Source organism: Thalassophryne amazonica, chromosome 4 (assembly GCF_902500255.1).
Source record: "Thalassophryne amazonica chromosome 4, fThaAma1.1, whole genome shotgun sequence".
Taxonomy (NCBI): Eukaryota; Metazoa; Chordata; class Actinopteri; order Batrachoidiformes; family Batrachoididae; genus Thalassophryne; species Thalassophryne amazonica.
The window spans coordinates 80086190-80107375 of NC_047106.1; the positions used below are offsets into that span (position 1 = coordinate 80086190).

The 21186-nt window shown below is 37.6% G+C and overlaps 2 protein-coding genes across 4 annotated transcripts in view; both read left to right on the forward strand.

Moving 5' to 3' along the window:
• agfg1a (ArfGAP with FG repeats 1a) overlaps positions 1-21186 on the forward strand; it is an 83054-nt gene that overhangs the window by 47844 nt on the left and 14024 nt on the right. Inside the window, exons 4-8 of one of the 3 annotated variants that reach the window (XM_034168139.1) lie at positions 400-565; positions 905-1058; positions 1868-1984; positions 13936-14007; positions 20582-20762. In XM_034168139.1, coding sequence (XP_034024030.1) covers positions 400-565; positions 905-1058; positions 1868-1984; positions 13936-14007; positions 20582-20762 — 690 coding nt within the window. The remainder of the gene's footprint in view (positions 1-399; positions 566-904; positions 1059-1867; positions 1985-13935; positions 14008-20581; positions 20763-21186) is intronic. The other 2 variants (XM_034168140.1, XM_034168141.1) reach the window with 2 other exon arrangements.
• On the forward strand, positions 14054-18169 carry LOC117508389. The gene is made up of 3 exons (XM_034168143.1): positions 14054-15790; positions 16198-16376; positions 17320-18169. Exons 1-3 carry the CDS (start codon positions 15607-15609, stop codon positions 18040-18042), a joined length of 1086 nt encoding a protein of 361 aa, XP_034024034.1. The 5' UTR covers positions 14054-15606; the 3' UTR covers positions 18043-18169.

The window sequence follows — 21186 nt, forward strand, 5'->3', positions numbered from 1 at the left end:
CTGAACAAAAACAAGAACGATAAGTTTTCTCCCCTTCAACATGCCACTGCTTGCAGTCAATACAAGCTCCTCCTTAGTGGAGATTATTTTTCTACACACACTCTCACACACACACACACACACATCTCAAAGCAGTATGGCCTGTCTGTTAGTGATGCAAAGCAGCATGTTCAAATATAACTTTTAAATTTAATCACAAATTTGTGTGAAATTTATGAAACTTAATTGCCTTTAAAACCCTGTATTATGTCCATGTATTTTAGTCTTCAAATTTGTGTGGTAGGATATCTGCCACGCACAATCATTCATTTTGTAAATTCCACAGAAAAGAATGCAGAGGAAGTTGGCATGAAGAGGCATGTAAGACTTTCTCCCCCCCCCTCCCCCTTTCCTTCCTAGGTATGTACCCCCTGAGCAGGCAAAGGTGGTGGCATCAGTTCATGCTTCCATTTCTGGCTCCTCAAATAGTAGCACTAGCAGCACACCGGAGGTTAGACCACTAAAATCCCTGTTGGGGGAGTCGGCCCCCACCCTACACCTCAACAAGACTACACCACCTAATCAGGTATGTTTCCTCATGATTTACATACACAGCTTGTAATCATCAGCAGCAACTGGTAAAATTCAATAAATTAAACATGTTATTCTTAAAACATGACTGATTCTGATCATATGGTCGTGTACCATTTTCATCTTTTTTTTTTTTTGTCTCATGGCTGTTTTACTCTATTTAAGGCCATTTGGTTAAAGCATTTCTGTTACTTTGATTTGATAGGTTCACAGTATTTGCACTGGTTATTCTCTTCATTTTTGAACAGGACGTATCTTCAAACACTATTTTGTCACCATCAAAAGCTTATTCAAAGTCAGTTGAATGATAAGAAGCAATCTGTCTGTCTCCCAGTCTCCAGTGGTGAGTCGTGGACAACCTCAGCAGCAGCAGTTTCATGATAAGAAGTTTGACCTGCTGAGTGACCTTGGGGGAGACATCTTTGCTGCCCCGCCCAGCGGCATGAACGCCGGTTTTGCTAATTTTGCACATTTTGGCAGCCACACAAGTAAGAAACTGATAATCATTTAAAAAAAAAAAAAAAAGTTAAAATGTTTGATGCATGGTCTAACCAGCAGTAATATATCACACAGCTTGCAAAAACACACCGAATTGTCCTAAAATTGTCCTATGCTGAAGATAAAACTTGTAAAAACATGTTCTCTGGCAAACACTATATCCACTAAGATGAACAGGTGATATCTAAAGTAGGAATTCATAGATGTTACATTTAATTTGACACCTCTTACAGAGTCTGGAAGAGGGTTTTATATCATAGTTTATGGCACACTGGCAGTTGTGTTATGAACAGACAGATTGTCATGGTGACTAATGCCTCCACATAGGGCTATTAGTGCATGCTTCCTGTGGAAGATGTGATGTCCTCTCATGTTCTTTTAAAAATTCCATCAAGTTTTGCCCATAATACTGTGACCAAAGTGGCATCCCACGTCACAACTGTGCACCTGAGAGACTGGTACTGTGAATACCACTGTAACTGCACACAAATAGCTTCATATTCTGTGTCATCTCATCCTGACAGTTAGATTGGGTTTCCTGTATGTTCCGAGAAGCCAAATGTCAGCGTACCTTCCAGCTGTGAGAGCTGTTTCATATTTTATTAATATGACACTCCGCTGTCATTATCTTTCATACTGATCATGTAATCTGTTTGATTTGCAGTCTTCCACCCAAGTCTTTAGCTTTCATACAGTGAATATCAGCCCTTTGTTCTTTGTCTCATCCATGTATTTATTTTGTTCTCATTGTCATTTTTGTTGGTTTGTCTGTCTGAACGTCACCACACCACCACTTCAGCAGGACAGATTCCAAATGCAAACGCAGACTTTGCTAATTTTGATGCATTTGGGAGCACTCCTGGGCCAACTGGTTTCCATTCAGCACCCCAAGCCCAGTTTCCACCTTCAAGCACAGGTAGAGCATCCAGATCACACTCACCAAACACATTAGCTTGGAGAATTTTGTAGACAGAACATGCAGTGTGTGTATATAATAGAATGGGGAAAATTAATATTTTAATTTTTTGTGCGATTAATATTAGACAAATAATGAATGTTTGAGTTCAATGGTACAAATCCATTTATTTATTGGATTCGTACATTCAACTCGGCTTCGCCTCGTTGAATAGTACGTTCCAATATCCACCTAATGAAATATTTGTTCCTTTGAAAGAATGGAAAAACATTCATTATTTGTTTCATATAACGACGAAAATAGATCCTTGTCATTACATTGATACATTACATTGATTACCTTGACTTACATTTTGGTGTTTGTCACTGGTGCTTAACAGTCCAACACAAGCTTTAAATAGGAGTCCAAAATTGTTCTCAGTAGTTCGTGATGCCATCCACTGACTTTGTGTACAGACTGCCTCTGCTTTCCTCACTCCAATGAAAAATGGCGTCAAAAATTTGTCCAGCTTTTCATCCTAACTTCATCCTCTTCATCCTAACAGCTCTTCATGCTTCCAGACACCTTGGTAGATTTGGTTTTTTTTGTGTGTGTTAGGAGAATTAGCACTATCAATTATCTCCTTCAGATCGTCATCTGCCAGCAATACAAACTCCGCCATGTTTAACTAAACACTGGCCACAGTAGTGTGAGCATGCACTTTGGTTGGGGTGTGCAATAGCACATTTCATATAGCACCAAAATTGCACACTAAAAAGAACTATTGCACGGTCATGAAACACGACGGCAAATGGTACAAATAATCCATGTCACATGACATACAAGCTACCAATCAAATGACAAGGATCCACTCAGCTGTATATAAAGTGTTTTAATATGTTAAAATATGTGAACACATTTCCTGAATATGCAGTTTTCTTTTCCCTGTAATGCCTGTGGCTGGTGAAATCATAGTATTTCATCTTTATGGAGGATTGTTTGAGCTGTTACAATACCTGAGCATACCAGTACTGTATTATGAAGACTGGGAACTGATTGTTTTTATTAGTTTTGTTTTTATTAGTTACAAAATGCAGCATGTTGCTACATAAATGCATGTGCATGATCTGTGCTACAATGGTACAGACAGTAGTAAGGATATGACATCTTGTATGTTGCACAGTTAAAGAAAAATGACAAATTATTGATTTATTTCATTTCCCCAATGTCACTCTTCACATCCCTCAAATGTTCTGTAATTAAAGAGAGTAGCAAACTACTCATAAAGCAAAAAGAGCAAAAAGATAAATACAAAAAGATTTGTATTTATTTATTCATTTAATTATTTATTTTTACTTTTTCTCTGCATCCTGTTTGTGTGTTGGAGCATGTACACATCGTGTGTGCATAATCTGTGTCTCTCGAGCTGTCCGGCTTCATTCACATTATTAGCTGAAGTGATCTGAATTGTATTTTCTTATTGTGATGAGAATTTTTGAGGAAATATATTTTGCAAGAAAATATACATTTTCTCTGTATTGTGAAAGAGCACAAAGGCACATAAGCTACAGTCACATTAGCTACAAATGATAGGTGCAAAGTGACAGCTTGCCATTCATTTTCAATCGGAGTGAGGATTTTACAGCAGCAAGAGACGACAGTCACTCTGCTGCCAGCTAGGCAGGGCCAAAATAGACCTGAAGTCTATTTTATGCAAATACTGAGTGATGCGACACCACGACTGTCAGTCCAAGTGAATAGGTAGCATAACGTCAGCTGGTTGTTCACTCGAACAAATTGATGCAGTATGGTGGAAAATGCCCTGAAGCAGCTGTCTTTTTGTATAAATCTAATGTTTTGTGAAAGTTAGCAAGAAATAAACACTTCTAAAACTAACTAACACCTCTGAGGTGATTTACAAGACATCTACGGAAAGGTAATGTACACGCCCCAGGAACACCCATATGACCTTAACATCCGTCAGTGCATTGAGTGCAGTGTCAAGGGTTGTGATACAGAGCTGCTGTCTCCTCCTCTTTTTTTTCCTCATTGCCTTGTTTTTATATGCTCATTTAAGGAGGGAGAAAATAAAATCCCCATGATCAAGGACTCTTATGGGGAAAATGCCAGATTAATCTGTTTTTAAATTAAAAGAACATTTGACGTACTTCAATTATGCTAATTGTAAGATAATTTCATAATTCATTGCGCAAATATATTTGAGGTACAGGTTATAAGGTGTGTGTGTGTTTTTTTTTTTTTTTCTTTTCTGTTCAAGCTGTCCTAATAGGGCACCGCAGTCTCATTTGAACCCTGTGTGATATCATGGGATTTGACCACTTGTGGGGACAGCCGATACCATTGTGCAATACATACACAGCATAACTTCACATGGAAAAATGATGTACCGTTTTCTTTTCGGCTGCAATCGTTTAAGCAGTCGTGAAAGTTGTTTTTTTTTTTTTTTTTTTTTTGGTTCCCAGTGGAGAAGAGAAGACGAGGCAGATGGGGAAACATCGTGTCAGTCAGTGTTAGCCAACACAGCTAACCAGAGTTGCTCCGTTCTCTCATCTGCAAAACCGTCTCGACATGTTTGTACTCTGGGTCATAAACAAACTGCAACACATGTCCACTTCCCCATTGCATCGTCACTTTTTCTTTGCATTTTCACTTTGTTTGCATTATTTATATATATGAAGTGGTATATATGAAGTTTCCCCAGAAGTAGAGAAATTATGCGTCATATTTTACCCCTTTAGTGCCTGCCCTCAAATGAGACTGTGGTGCCTAATTACAGTAAACTGGAAAAGTGGTACTTTTTGTTGATATACAGCCCTATTTTGTATGATACTCACAAAGATGACACAGTTGTCCTTATGTTCCTTTAAATCATTAATTTTGTTGTTTGTGTCATATCTGCTTCCAAATCCTTCCCATGTGTTCACTGCTCATTCACCGAGGGTGAGATTTGACTGAACACTGTGCACCATATGGTCATGATTTTTCCCCGATGTTACTGAATAACACTGGCTTATATGAAGATGTATGTTGCGATATTTATCATTCATCATAGATTTTTTTTTTTTTTTTTTTTTTTTTTGATAAAGCTTACACTGTGGGAGCCATTCCTTTGTATAATGAATCTTGTCAAATGACTATATAACAACATTGGATTCACAGGCTTTGTGGGACCCAAAGTGTGCATGCGTGCGTGCATGTGTGTGTGTCAATATTCTATGTAGCATGTAGGCTAGTGGTTAGTGTGCTTAGTTTCAGTGCAGAAGGTTTCTGGTTCAAGCCCCACCCCTGCCACATTTCTCCATGCAGTGTGGAGTTGCATCAGGTAGGTTATCTGGTGTAAAATGTCTGCCAAATCAGCATGCAGATCCATGTTGGATCTGCTGTGGTGACCCTGAGTGAAAACAAGGGAGCAATTGAAGGGACTTACTGTATATTCATGTACAGCTATTGCAGTGAGGATCCTGTCTTCTGTTGTCAATAGTGTTTTATTTATTTTGAATTTTTGTTTGTTTGTTTTACGCAAGAATGAAAGCCAAATCTAGTTTGGGGAATCATTTTCAAGAAGAAAATGCAAAATGTTTTTCTTATTTTCATTTAAATGCTTGAGTGCTTAAGTCCAGCATATAAGTGTTTCTTTTCCCGTGGTCAGGTACTCCTGGTCTTCTCAAATATGTCATGGTGTCATCACAATATTTATGTAGTGTAAACATATTAAAGGACATGTCTCACGTTTTTTTAACATCCCACTTAGCAACACAGCATCAAAATAATCATGATTATGTCTCTCCATGCACATGTGCTCATAATTAGTGCACTCTTATGGTTTTATTGCTGTCCTTGAGCAAGTTAACAGGTGCATTTCTGGAAACCTTCTCACTCATTTTTCGGTGTGTGACATAGATATTAGAATAAGCAGAAACATCCCGATGACTGACACAGGGAACCTGCTCCATCCGAAAATGAAACTTCTGAGCTTTTATTTGAAAGTGATGGCTCGGATTTACAGATGAGATGACACTCTTCACCCCACAACTCTTAACTTCTTCAGAGTCTGCCAGATTTTGGAACCTAAAGTGTCATGACGTTGCTGTTTGTGTCACAGGATTGGTTTATTGCCACCGTCATCATGGACGTGAACAGTCTTCACCACACTGTTTTTACAGACTGCCTGGACATGCAGCTGTATGTCTCATATTGGAAAAACTCAGAAGACACTGTTTTCAGGTAATAATGGACTCTCTAACATGCCACAATCGTGACAGAACTTCCGCTGAAGGAAGAGCTGCATTGGATTTTATGCGCACACGATCAGAACCTGAGGGCAAGTGAACCTGGACATTATTCTCTGGCCGGCTATCCGAGTGAGGACTAGTGGACCCTTTCCTTGGCTGGCGATTGAGTGCGTGGGGGCTTCTTTAGTGTTGTGGAATTTTTATTTGAAATCTTTACAACAGGTTGAATGTGGCATGTCACTTTTTTTTTTTTTCTTTTGCTTTGTGTTCCTTTCAGTGGAGCTTTCAATGAAAGCAAAAATTTTATTTTACTTTGATGTAAATGAATGTGTGTGTGCGCGTGCGCAGCACGCTATTGTGCAGCTCAGCTGTTTTCAGATCTGATCACATCTGTACAATCACACAGATGTGATCAGATCTGGGTAATCATCCATATTCATAAGTGTAGAGTTTACATGGACCTATGGCTGAATTTGAACAATATATAAGCAGTATTAAGCTTATAGTCTCTCCGAAGTATCGTAAAACTGTCTATCTCTATAAGGAACATTTTACAGAGAATTAATGTTGAAGAAAAACTAGATAAACAGCTGACATGTGGGTTAAAACGGCTGCTGCGCTGTTTGTACATAGACATGGAATGTCTGACATTGTTTTTGACAGGCAACGTGATGGCATATACAGGGTGAACACAAAAACAAATCTATAATATCAAAAGTCGCATGAATAATTTTACAATTTTGGTGTCAACAGTTGCAGAAACTCAAGTTTTTTTTTCTCTCTCTTAAGCAGGTTCTTCTTCAAAATTGTAAAATTATTCATGTGACTTTTGATATTATACATATTTGAAACCAAGGAGTGTTTTTGTGTTCACCCTGTATGTTAGTTTTTTCACAGTTGCGTACAACACTTATAAGTGTTTTGTTTTGCTTTTAACAGGCTGAGTTAATGACTCTTGGCTGTGCAGGTGCAATAAACCTTCTCAGGGCTGCTGCTTTTACAATGACTGCATCAAAATTAACAGTTTTCACTTAAAAACGAGTCATCGTAACACAACATCACACTTATATAAATTTTGGAATTAATCTGTGCCTCCATTCTTAATGTTAGCAGCTACATTCCATTCAATTGTGCGCTGGGACATTTCTAATAGTCATGTCACGGCTATTGGAAACACGAGTACTCACAGGTACTTTGTTTTTGGCACTCTCCATAGCTGTTTGTTGCGAATGCCGTATCTTTTGAAACCAGTCATGGAAGTGCACAAAGTAATCCTGGTGGATCATTGGATGGTAACTCGCAGCCTAAATCTAAATTTTTATGATTTCAGTGTGACATATCCTTTAAAATTAGTGCTGGCTGATTAAAGTAAACTCTAAATCAGGAAATGTAAAAAAAAAAAAAAAAAAAAAAGAGGCTTGTTGCTTGTTTTGATGGGATAAAATGTACAGTGCAGAAAATGTTACTAAATTGATATTTACTGTTTGTTAGGTTAATAATAGCATTGCAGCAGTTTCTAATCGCTGAAGGTGCAGAGACTGAAAACAGTGATATGTGACAAATGTCCTTGACCACAGTTGATCCCAGGATTGTGTGTTTACATAGTAAGTTACCTTAGGCCACAAAAACAGAACACAGGAGTGTGACGTCACATGTAACACAAGAGAATGTGCAGAGGACACCAGAGGTTCACTCTAAGCAGCCCCTTTAGCATATCTGGAAAGCGTCATTATTTGACTGTTGCATGCTAGATTCATAGACCTTATCAATTTTTGTGTGGCAAAGCAACAACATAGTTGTTGATTTTTTCACACATGAAAGTGTTGGGTAAATTGTAGTTGTCAACTTTATTTGCTCATTTAAATCTCGTTTCATAGCTTGAAACCTGTATCTTCATTTTCAGCTGCCAGTCAAGTTTTGTAGTTTTGTAACCTGAAATTGGCTTCATGCAGAGAAATGGTTTTTCTCTTGCCATGTAGAATCATCCAGGTCAGAGAAGCACTTTGACCCAACAGCTGTGATGTGCAAACAAAGAGACTGACATGTATCTACATATTGTGCAAGTGTAAAGTTCTTGAAGATCACTGCAGTCCCACTGGTCTGATAGCAATGAGGATACTGAGGCCATGCTTTCTTTCTTACACACTGACACAATGGCTCACATCCGGAGTCCGGCAAGATGGCGGATTTAGACCACCATTTTTGACCAACAAACAGGTTTCTGATCTTATTCATCATTTCTGAGACAATAAACTTGGTTTCAAGTTTGTTTGTTTTTTTTTTTTCAACCAGTTAAAGTGCTTTTTGGAGAAGAAGACGATCTCGCGGGAAAAAGCCGAAGCCGCAGCTAAGATAGCGGCATCCAAAAGTTCCTCAGCATCTGACCACGTGTACGCAATGGATGTTTCACTGCCGTCAACTAAAAGGAAAACTCCACCGACACCCACCAAAGCTCCCACGCCTCCTAACAAGGTAGTTGTAGCTCAAAATGAAGATACTAACAACTCCATTGTAGAAGCCATTGACAAGTTGACAAGAAAAATTGACGGATTTGGAATACAGCTACGTGACAGCATGATAATGGTGGCTAACATTTCCAAGCTAGTTGAAATGAATGCAGCTGATATAAAAGACTGTAAAACTAAACTAGCTGACCTGGGAAAAGAAATGCCTGCTATTGCCAAGGAAAATGTGGAGCTGAAGGAAAGAGTACTGGAGCTAGAGCACTACAAGCGTCGCTGGAACTTGAAAATCCAGGGCTTAAAAGAAAAGGAGAGAGAAGAGACACGCAAAGAAGTAATCGACATCTTGGGCAAGATCGCACCACAGTGGGCATCATCACTGGACAGCGCTGTGGACACCGCATATCGCCTGGGGAGAAGAGATGAGGGGAGACACCCTCAAATAATAATCCAATTCACCATGAGACATCACCGTGACGCCTTCTGGAAGCTGACCAAGAACTCCAGGACGTGCAAGGAGTTGGGCATATACTTCAAGCAAGACTTCAAGCAAGACCGGGAAGCAAGAGCTGCAGCCTGGTCAAAAATGGAGCAAGCCAGAGCAGAGGGGAAGAACGTCTACTACCGAGGGCACGTTGGGTATATCAACGGAGTTCGGGTATTCCCTGGTTAATTATAAAGCTATCCAAAACATCAATGCACTACTGGAAAGGAAAAAAAAAAAAAAATTAAACAAATAAAATGTAATAAGGTATCTTAATAAAATACATAGATAATTTTTCCTGTTAAAGTTGCACTCATTTTTTTTCAAAGGCTATTTGCCTTAAGTTCAAATAGGCAGATTTAAAACTAATGTTTACAAACCTGTTTGAAATGTCACTACTTGACTAAGTTTTTGGAGGTCTACGTTTTTTTTTTTTTTTTCCTAGTTTTGTTAAAGGGATTCAGTGTTTCAAGCTTACATACACTTCTACTTTTACGTGAGAATTTCAGCTTTTATTTACTTTGTTCTATAATTTCATTTATGTCCATTTTTCCTTTTAATTTCAATTGTGTGTCTTTAAATACTAGGGGCTTAAGAGACCATGTCAAAAGAAAATCAATATTTCTGTTTTGTAAAAATGTCAAAACTGACTATTTTCTTGCAAGAAACACACTCTGTTGAAGCAGATGAAAGTTTTTGGTCTAATCAGTGGGGAGAAAAAGTAATTCTTTGTCATGGTACCAACAAATCAGCTGGTGTAGCTTTTTTATTTAAGAACCTTCATAATAAAATAGAAACTCATAGGAAAGATGACCTGGGCCACTGGCTAATTTGTGTATTTAAAATGGAAAATGACTTCCTGATCCTCTGCAATATTTATGGCTATAACAACATTACTCAAAACAAACTACTTCTAGTGGAAATTACCAATCATCTTAAAAATCTATCACTCCAATACTCTACAAATAATATCATACTGGGTGGAGACTTTAATATGGTGTATGACGACTGGCTAGATAGGTCACCTTCCAAATTCCAATCTTATCATATAAACTCAATTTTACAAAACCTTTGTTTAGATCTTAACCTAATAGACCCATGGAGGCTGGTTAATCCACTTGTTCAATCCTTCTTATGGTTCAAACCTGATGGAACAGCTAAATCCCGTATTGATTTTTGGCTAATTTCAAACAATTTTCTGCACAAAACTGTAAATGCTGAATTTTCAGCCGCTCCTTTAACCGATCACTGTTTGATACTACTTAATATCACATCTCAAATGGAAAAACATCACAACAGAGGTTATTGGAAATTTAACTCATCCTTGCTCACCAGTGAAAATTTTAATAACGAAATTATTGAACAAATTGGTCTTATTACATCGGATAAAAACTTAAATTCTTTTGCAGAAAAATGGGAGTTTTTTAAATTTAAAGTACGCCAAATCTCAATTAAACATAGTAAGCTGAATGAAACAAAAAGAAATAGAAATTATTCAAGAGCTCAATCATATTTGTTCCAAAACTATTTTTAATAATGAGGACAAACATTGGAGAAGCATTTTACAATCTAAGTTAGATGAGATGTATACTAAAAAAGCGAAAGGTACATATTTAAGATCCCGAGCCAAGTGGATAGAGGAGGGGGAGAAAAGTACAGCATATTTCTGTAGGCTAGAAAAAATAAGACAAGAAAGAAATGCAATTAATAGGACAAAGCCCCAGGTTGTGACGGATTAACCACTAACTTTTACAAATACTTCTGGGATCATATCAAAGCCCTTGTTTTTGGAATGCTTGTAGAAATTTTAGAAAAGGATTCTTTAACACATACTATGAAACAAGGGGTGATCACACTCATACCTAAACCCGGGAAACACCCAACTCTTCTGAATAATTTAAGACCTATAACTTCATTAAATAATGACTATAAGCTCCTAACCCACATTTTTGCAAACAGGTTAAAATCAGGCATATCCCAAATTATTTCTGACACGCAATCTGGTTTTTTAAAAGGTCGCTCTATTCACAATAATACCCGCCTCATTTTGGACTTGATTGACTATAATTATCTAATTGACAATGAAGGTTTTGTACTTTTCCTAGACTTCTATAAGGCCTTTGATATGATAGAGCACGAATTTATGTTTCTGGCTTTAGATCTCTTTGGATTTGGAAATAACTTTATTAATGTAATCATATTACTCTATAAAGATACAAATAGCTCAGTATGTCTTCCTCATGGCACCTCACAATGATTTAAGATTAACATACAGGGATGCCCAATCTCGCCTCTGTTGTTCATTGTAGCAGCAGAAATGCTTGCTATACAAATAAAAAATGCTAATTTTGGTAAAATTGCTGTACTAGGTAAAGAGCTTTCCATTAGCCAGTTAGCTGATGATACAACCATTTTTTAAAATAATCTAAACGATATACCTCAACTCCTCCAAATTATTGATCTTTTTTCAGAAACCTCAGGATGAAAATAGTATTTCACACTTGTTTAAATTCAATCTCTAAAAGACTGTACTTTATCTAATGCATCTAACATCTCTATAAAATCCAAAGTCAAATATTTAGGTATGTATATAACTAAAAATAAGACTGAACTTGAAAATCTTAATATTTGGGAGAAACTTAAAAAATGCAAAAGTCATTTAAATAATTGGTCACAGAGAGACTTATCCATTCTGGGAAGAATATTTATCACAAAAATGGAAAGTATCTCCAGACTGGTCTACCCGGCATATACACTAGGATTTCCTAAATCAGCAATTAAATCTATTAATCAAATTAACTTTGACTTTATATGGAGACGAAAAACTCATTATATAAGAAAAGGGAATTTAGTCAAACAGTTTGAAGATGGAGGGTTACAAGCTATAGATTTCGATAGCCTTAACGGTACTTCAAAAATAAATTGGCTCAGGTCTTTCTTGATTAATCAAAATAGCCTATGGTTTCATATTCCAAATAAAATATTTTCCAAAATGGGAGGAGTTAGCTTATTACTTAGAAGTGATTTTGATATTTGGAAATTACCCATAAAACTTTCATCATTTCACCAGCAAGTTTTATTGTACTGGAGACTAATTTATAAACATAATTATAGCCCTCACAATACTCCACTATGGAATTGTCATTATATAAAATCTAGAAACAAATCAATCTTTTTAAAGAATTGGTATGAAAAAGGAATTTGGTCGGTGATGCATTTATTAAATGATAGAGGCATACTATTATCATTTGATGAATTCAAAGCTAAATATAAACTGGAAGCAGAGAAAAAAGAATTTCAAAAAATTATTAGAGCTATCCCTCCAAATATTTTATCTACAGCAACCAGTCTTTTTCAAAACCCCATCTGCAGGTCCCCAGAACTACCAAAACTCCTGATAAACGGTCAAAATGTTACGGCTAGAACACTTTCAAATTCCAAAATTAGGGAATTTTTTACTAATGCTTTGTTCCCCTATAAATCCAATCCAAAGTCTATCTTGCATTTATTCTCTCATGATCAAATCAAAAAAATTAGAACAGATTATATAAAACTTCCAATTCCACCAAAAGCTAAGGAAGTACACTTCAAAACTTTTTCAGATGTTTATCCTTCAAAAGATTTTCTCAGACACCGATTTGCTTTTGACGATAACAGTTGTTCTTTTTGCGAACGGGAAATTGAGTCAACTGATCACTTATTTTATGATTGTATATACGCAAAAGCTTTGTGGGATGACATGAATTATTATTTGGAATTCTAGGAAAAGAAAAGAAATTTGAGAGTGTTCTAAATGTAATAATTGTGTTGGGTAAATTCTTCATTCACAAGTGCCGTTTCCTGAAGACAAAACCATCCTTCTTCACTTTTCACAAGGAACTCTGCTTCTAATTCTCATCTGTGAAATTTATGAACAAAAATCAAGCCATGGAACTGCATTGTTTGTTTAACGAATTGAACTTATCAGAAAACCCCTAGTTTAAATTGATTTTATTTGCCTTTTTATTTTACTTTCTTTATTATTTATATTTCTTTGTAAAATTTAATTTATTTCTATATGTCCTTTACTTGTATGCTGGTCATCATTCAGTTCTGTAGCCTGTTGTGGCAATATTCAAATTGTTTCTCTATTTGTGAAATGCCATTTATGTTGTATATGTTCTTTCTCTTTTTAGGAAAGAAGGGGGGAAAAAAAGGGGAGAGAAGGGAAAAAAGGGGAGAGAGGGGGAAAAAAAAGAAAAGAAAAAAAAAGCATGCAAAAGTGTCGCGAGAAGATGTACTAATTTGTGATACGTTCAAGACACACCGGGATGTCGGGATTTCACACAATCATTTTTTTTTTTTTCTCCCCCCAATGTCTGTCTGTGTTTGTGTGTATTCTGTGCTTGGATTGTGTTATCAGTTATTTTGTTGTTCTTGAATTGTCAATAAAGTTGGCTTAAAGGAAAAAAAAAAAAAAAAACTGGCTCACATCCTCTATCAGTGCTGTGCAGTGCCCTCTGCTGGATTGTCTGCATTAATAACTATAATGAATGGATGGTGCCTGCTGGTTGTGTACTGTATAAAGCTGTTCTTTGTCAGTCATCTCACAGACGCTAACTGTGCTTCTGGTCTGGCATTTGATATTTTTCCATATTGTGTACTTAAGTGGCTGTTTCGTGTTTGCTACAATTTTTAATTTGACCTTCTGTTTTTGTTATATTCTTTTGTTACTCCACCATGTCTTACAAAGTTCATTCCTTTATTTCTCCTTTCTTTGGTTTTTGCTCCCAGCATTCACTGTGCTCTCATCCAGTTGCAGTATGGGTGAGTTTGCCACAAGTCTGCCTCACCAGGGTGCACACAGTAAGTCGCTTAGAGCTTGCCTTCCTTTTGGTACTCCCGCCCTCCGCCGCCTCCTATATGCTAGTGATTCTTGTCCTCCCTCCCACCCATATGGTCTCAGATTTAGAGGTGCTGATCCTCATCCCAGCCACTTTACACCTGGCTCCTAACCGTCCCGTGAGTGCTGGAGGTCACAGGCCGATGACGCCAACAGGACCACATCACCTGCAAAAGCAGGGATGATATCTGATATTTGAATGTCTGATAAAAGCATCTTAATATTTAAAATAGAAATTGACATTTCTCAACATTGCATCCAGTGAATCAAAATTGTACATATTCTTAAGAAATGTTGGTTTCTTAGAATGCAAAAGATGGAGAACCACACCCTGCTTTTTCTAAATCAGGCTCAAAACTTCTCAGTCACCCCTCGTACATTTTTCCTATTATTACAAGCCAGTTTTTGTCCATGTAAAGGTTAGTACATTTGTGTGGTTATAATGATAAACAATTATTTTGAGTGACTAAAAGAATTACACAGGAGAGAAAATGTAAATATTTTCTGGTTTATTTTACTCGATACTTTATTCCTGTCTGGAAGTAAATTGAATATTTTGTAGGCTCTGGACAAAACAAGGCATTTGAAAGCATCCTTTTAGGCTATGGATAACACCAATTAATATTTTTTTCTTTTGCATTTTATTAACCTAACAACTAATAAGAAAATAATTGCTGTTTATGAAAACAATAGTTAGTTCCAGCCTTATTCACAGTACGTGACTGAGCTCAGATCTTACCTCAGATGTAGCTCATGAACTGAAAACATGATTTTTTTCTTCAAATTGTGAGCTAACGCAAATCATTAATTTTACGCCTTCATTAGGGCCCATCGGTTATTGGGGAGTCGACATATTGCAGTGTTATAGAAGATATGTTTTGATTATATTGCTTTGTATCTGAAAGATGATCATGCCCCATTTTGGCTCTACCCAGGTTCACCTTTCGTGTTGCAGCTTCTCCATCTCCACCCTGTTTCTGTTGTTACTCAAAACCAACAACTAAGGCCCCTCTTATGATGTTATGATCTCTTTTTCTCATGCAGGTAGTGCTTCAGGGGGACTAGCAAATGGCAGTTTTGCAAATTTTGACAACTTCCCAAAATCGTGTAGTGCTGACTTTGGATCCTTCAGTTCCTCCTCACAGAGTAACTCCACAGGAGCTGGCAGAGATGCTGTACAGATTACTAGTGTTTCTGCTGATAGATATGCAGCCCTGGCTGACCTGGATAACAGGTTTAGCTCTGCCAAAACAGAGCAAGGTAAACCTCTCCTGTGTAGCCTGTTTCTTAAGGCTGGCGCACACGGGGGGAAGATTCTTTTCCAAATGGCACGCGTGGTCAAATGCTTAAGCAGGATACCCTCGTCTGCGGTGGATTTTGTGAGAGTCATCCGCCTTTCTGACCCAAAAGCAAACTATCTAGCGTGTTTAATAATTTCTGCCTCGTGTGACAAATGACTCGCTGTGTGCGGGGGAGCATAAGCATTCGGCTTTCAGTCTGACTGAACTGCGCCTGCGCCACGACCTGTGTACCCCACCGCCGTCTCACGTGTCATAGATAACATGGCGGAACACATGGAATCCCCGTTGTCGTCACAGTTTGTTTCTGAAATAATTTTGGAAGACAGACTTGTAGACCTATGGCCCGATTATCCATGTTTGTATGTCATTGATTCAGCAGATTTCAAAAACCAGGATAAACGCTTCCTTGCTGCGTCAGAAATCGCAGAGAAACTCAACAAAACAGGTGAGTTTTTCTAATTATCCTGACTACTAGCTAATAAAATAAATACGCTTCATAATTTATAAAGGATGTCATAAGTTTTTTGAAAAGGCGAATATATTTTCTGCAAAAAGGTTCTACAATTATAAATTTTCCACATGCAGTGCACTTATACACCCATTTCCACAACACATTGCAATCGTGAATAAACAGAGCTAGTCTCTCATGACCAGGCCTGACTTGTTATATCACCACTGAATTATATGTGACTGCTACAAGTGACATTTTTCATAGCATTGTGACAAGGGTAGGACTGTTTCAGAATTTAATTTCATCTTTATATTTGTTACAGTTTCTCCAATAATTTACACACATTTTGAATATAACAGTTCTACAAAAAAAATTAACAAATATCATTCCATGTTTTTCAGCTCAGTGGGTTTTTTCAAAGATAAAAGCTCTTCGCAACAGCTACACAAAAATAAAGAAACTGGGACCCAGTGGAAGTTCAAGGAAAAGTTTAAGTAAAAGAGCAACCTGGATGAAAGAGAGACTACAGTTTTTGGATCCACACATACAGACAAGAACATCAATGTCAAATTTAAACAAGGTAAGTTTCTTTATTCTTTATTTACACTGATACATGTTTGTTTTTCTTTTTTCCCCATTAGCATTAAAGATTTATCATTTTGTCCTGCCAAGGAACAGATCCCATTTCTGAGTTGAAATACATAGTTAGGAGCTGCCGTTGTTCCTTTGCACTTTGTGTTGGGTTTCGCTGAGTACTTGGGCCAATCCCAGGTAGTTTTGGGTCACTCCTCCAAGCTCCAGGAATCAACATGCATGTTTCAGTGTCCTCCACATCACAGACATTAACATACAGGTGCTTATTTTTCTGAATCATGAAATTATGTAAACAACAAGCTGACAGAATTAAGTAGGTTACTTTTTCAGGAGACAAGTTGATGGTTGTCAAGAATACCCGAAATCTATTTGTCAATATGCCAAATGAATTTTCTACCACACATCTTGCGCGTGAAATGCGGTAGTTAAAGATTCGTTTGTCTTTGTCCAACTGCCTGTGAGGATAGGGTTTCATCATGTTAATGCTCATTGGGAAAGCATCATCACCTATGAAATGGAAGGAGATTTTATGATCTGGAATTCCATCGACAGTCTCAGGAGATGGTAGGTTCAAAGATTTGTCATCCAGGGCATTTTTCAGTGTGGAGTAATTGAAAATCCTAGCATCACCTGCACGGCCAGCAGCTCCAACGTCAACATAAACAAATCTATAGGTTGCATCCACAACAGACAGAAGAACACTAAAACTGTGTTTGTAGTTAAAGAATTGGGACCCTGTGTTGTCTGGTTGCTGAATTGCCACATGTTTACCATCTATGGCCCCAATGCAGCATGGGTAGTTCCACTTTCTTTTGAATTCTTCTGCTATGGCCAGCCATTCATCTGGAGTAGATAGAGTCTAGAAATAGAAAATAATTCATTTTATTAATTTTCAAATGTCAATTTTTTTTTTTGTTGTTTGTTTGCAGAATTCAACTGTCTCATCTGAAGTAACAAATGATGACAACAATGATGATGAAGATGACACAGAAAGTCTCCAAGATAACCCATCAACTCCATCAACACTTGATGGAACTGATCAAGACGTAACCCCTGGAAGAAAATCAACAAAGGAGCCCTTGAAGGCAAAAACAAAGTCATCTGCTAAAAGACAGGCTGAGGACGAGTATCATTTGATTAAAGAGTTAACTCAAACATTATCAGATCGAAAGAAGAAAAGGGAAGAAAATGCCCACCAGAAAATTGACCCATTTGCTTGTTATGTGTCAGAGGCCCTATCACAACTAGATCCAAAAATGAAGCATTTAGCTGTACATCACATTAACACTGTCATCTTTCAGGCTCAGATGGGAACTCTTGGCCAGTTACAATCACAGCCACAAAGTCAAGTGCATTCTCTGCAGTATAATCAGCAGTCTAATTGGTTTCCACCAGACCGTTTATTTTCGGCACCACCCGAATACAATAGATGGTATCAACCAAACCAGCAACAACATCATAATCCTGCCTCTACAATCCCAAATCAAACATGGTGTCCACCACCGCAACAATTTTTGAATCCTGGCACTGACACCAATGTCAGAGTATTTGGCAACAGGAAAATAAACTGCAAAACAGTGCAAATTCCCAGTGTTCTGTGGGCCAAAATCAATGGTCACAACTTGATAACCGACAGAACAAAACAACCATGACAGTGAACCAAAGTAAAAGATTCAAAACTTCTTCCATTTAAAATGTTAAAACAATCAGTATTACAACTTACAGCTTAAAGTCACATACATTGTAATAGTAGAGGATTTGTTAAAGGTTCTATTGTATTTCCCAGTATTTTTATTTTCATTTTTTTTTTTCTTTTTTCAATTTCACTTTTTACAATAAAACTGTTTGCTCAAGCTTACCTTTAAGTGCTGCTCTTTCAGAATATTGTACAATGCCTGACATGTTTGGGATACAATTCCAGAAACCGTTCTCTCCCCCATCTGATACTGGAACGACAGACTCTTAAACGATTCTCCTAAAGGAATACAAACGGAAATTCTTTAACAGACAGTTACGTATGGAACCAGTAGGTGAGTAAAGGGGGACAAGAACTTTTTTTTTTTTTTTTTTCTGTTGTTCAGAATTGACAGTGTTGGACACTGAACGTCAGTAATCTGACTTTAAAATAGCTGGTTGTCAAAGTTTCTGAATTTCATTTCACTTTTTCAAGGGCTTTGAGCTTGATGAAGTTGGAAAAGACCATTTACGTATTTGTTTTAAAATCAGTGATCTGTCCCTGCAAAATATTTACAAAGATTGAAAGCTATTTAAGGTACAATCCTTTTTTATCACCACAATTTTGCTTTCAAAATTTGTGTTAAAAAGTCAACAGCAGGTGTAACAAGCCTGGATTTTTCTGATCATATCTTATTATGCACCACATTTATATAGAAATATTTTAATATTTTAAGGCAAGTATTCAGTATTCCCGTAACTATATACAATTTCAAAGTATTTTCTCCCAGCACTGTCCAGGCTTAGTCTATGTTCTAGTGAGAGCCTGGTGGGTTACATATAATTAAAAATCTACATAGACCAGGCTAGCAAATATAAAGGTCATATCTGATGGGAAAGGAGACTTACCTGTTGCTAGAAACCTTAGTGTGACAGAAAGTCTTTCGCTAGGTTTTATTGCAGCACGCGTAGTCGTGTCTTCTTTCTTAATAAAAGGCTCCACTGATGCTAAGATTTCATCAAAGGACTGGCGATCAATCTGGTGGTATTTGCAAAATGTCTCTGGATCCTCGGCATTTAGTTCCTGGACCAAATTACTGTACGCCCCTTGATTCTCTCTCCTCTTTATCCAAGATCTTGTCCAGGTTTTACGACAAGCAGATCTTCGTCTTCGACGCCGTCTCCGAATCAATAATACAGCTAAAAGACTGATCATATCATCTTCATCCGATGACAACTGGGATTCCATGTGTTCCGCCATGTTATCTATGACACGTGACACGGCGGTGGGGTACACAGGTCGTGGCGAAGGTGCAGTTCAGTCAGACTGAAAGCAGAATGCTTATGCTCCCCCGCACACAGCGAGTCATTTGTCACGCGAGGCAGAAATTATTAAACACGCTAAATAGTTTGCTTTTGGATCAGAAAGGCGGATGACTCTCACAAAATCCACCGGAGACGAGGGTATCCTGCTTAAGCATTTGACCACGCGTGCCATTTGGAAAAGAATCTTACCCCCGTGTGCGCCAGGCTTTATGCAGGTTCTCCACACAGCAGGGGTGCCAGAGCTGTGCCTTCAACAACCTTGACTTCAGCACAGTTCATACAGTTTCCGAAGTGACTTGAATTGCTGCAGCTGAAGGTGTTACATACATGCGCTGCTTATGTATTGTAAGGTCAAGCTGGTGATGTAAAACAGGAGCAACACACATATCACTGCTGTGTGCTGCATTAATGATGGGCGTCATTGTGCTTGACTTCCTCATTAGAAATGTGATGTGATAGCTGCAGACAGCTTTTATAACATGGAAGACATGACAAGTAATAACTGAAGATATTGTATCTTTGAGAATTTTTTTTTCATCAATTGACGTGATTGTTGATCAGCACGCATATCTGTTTTTGGGGGTTCCTTTACTAAAGCATGAGACCACAAAACAGTGGAATCTTACTGATAGGGGTTGACTAATTTTTCACTCACTCACTCAATTAAATCCTAAAATGAAGATCATTATTATCAGGCGTCATCCTGATGACGCCTTTCCATTGTTGGGTTATGCAGCATTGTATTGACTCAGATAGATTTGCATTTTTGACAAACTGTAAACTATTTTTAATGCTGAAACCATAAATGCTATGCACATTCTAGGATTAATTTAATTTTGAGATGGCTTAACCAAATGTCTGTCCTTTGGTCCTCATGATACTGAAGCAGTTTTTATACAAAAAAAAATTCATTCCAATTTGTGCACATACACCCTACTAACATGAATTGTACAAGTTCCACTGGATTCTAGTGTATGATTTGTACTTATCCAGTACTAGTTTGTGGTGTTCATATTTATTTACAAGAAAGTGCAGATATGCTAATATTTGAAATTGTATTCCTCATTATTCTTATTCGGTTGAATATGGCAGCTTTCACTGGCCTTCTTGTTGATTTTGTCAAAATTAGATTTAAACAGAGTTATAAAATGAGGTAATGTCGGCGCTGCTGTTTTCTGCTTTGGTTCACAGGGGTTGCTGTTGGTGGTACGGGGAGCACGGCTACAACTGCAGCAGGAGTTGGTTTATCTCAGAACCAGCCAGTAATGCAGACGGGAGGGGACCGCTATGCTGCACTGGCTGAACTTGATAATGTCTTCAGTTCCTCTGCACCTGCAACGAGTGGTTATAACACCTCCAGCACATCACAAGGGTAAGAAAGATGAGCAGTTCCAATCAAACAGTTGGGGGTTTTGGACTTTGTTCAAGGGCATCTCAGTGTTGGTGATATTATATATAAAATTTTTTTAAGAAAGTTGGTTAACTACAGTTAAATTACATGGGATACATTGACTGAATGAGAAAAGGACAAAAAATGGGCACAATGAGGTGAGTTATTTGTGATATAGTTTTAATTTGTGATTAAATTAAACATTTGAATTGACATTCTGGTATACATGATGTTGGTTATGCTCGTGCATCAGCCCACCCCCTTCTTCAGGCAACATTTTGTGTGGAGAGCTGTGGGCCCTGTGATAGGAGAACGGCGTATTATTTTTTTGGTGCACTTTGTATATAATGTTAGAAAGTGCTGTATGAATAACAGTTGTGATTGTAGCAGCAGTGGACTTCTCAGG

Excerpts from the sequence above, each read along its gene's own strand:
- LOC117508389 (XM_034168143.1), top strand. The coding sequence starts at position 15,607 with ATGGCGGAACACATGGAATCCCCGTTGTCGTCACAGTTTGTTTCTGAA. Across the intron at positions 15,791-16,197 it reads AGAGAAACTCAACAAAACAG|CTCAGTGGGTTTTTTCAAAG; the intron begins GTGAGTTTTTCT and ends CATGTTTTTCAG. Across the intron at positions 16,377-17,319 it reads CAATGTCAAATTTAAACAAG|AATTCAACTGTCTCATCTGA; the intron begins GTAAGTTTCTTT and ends GTTTGTTTGCAG.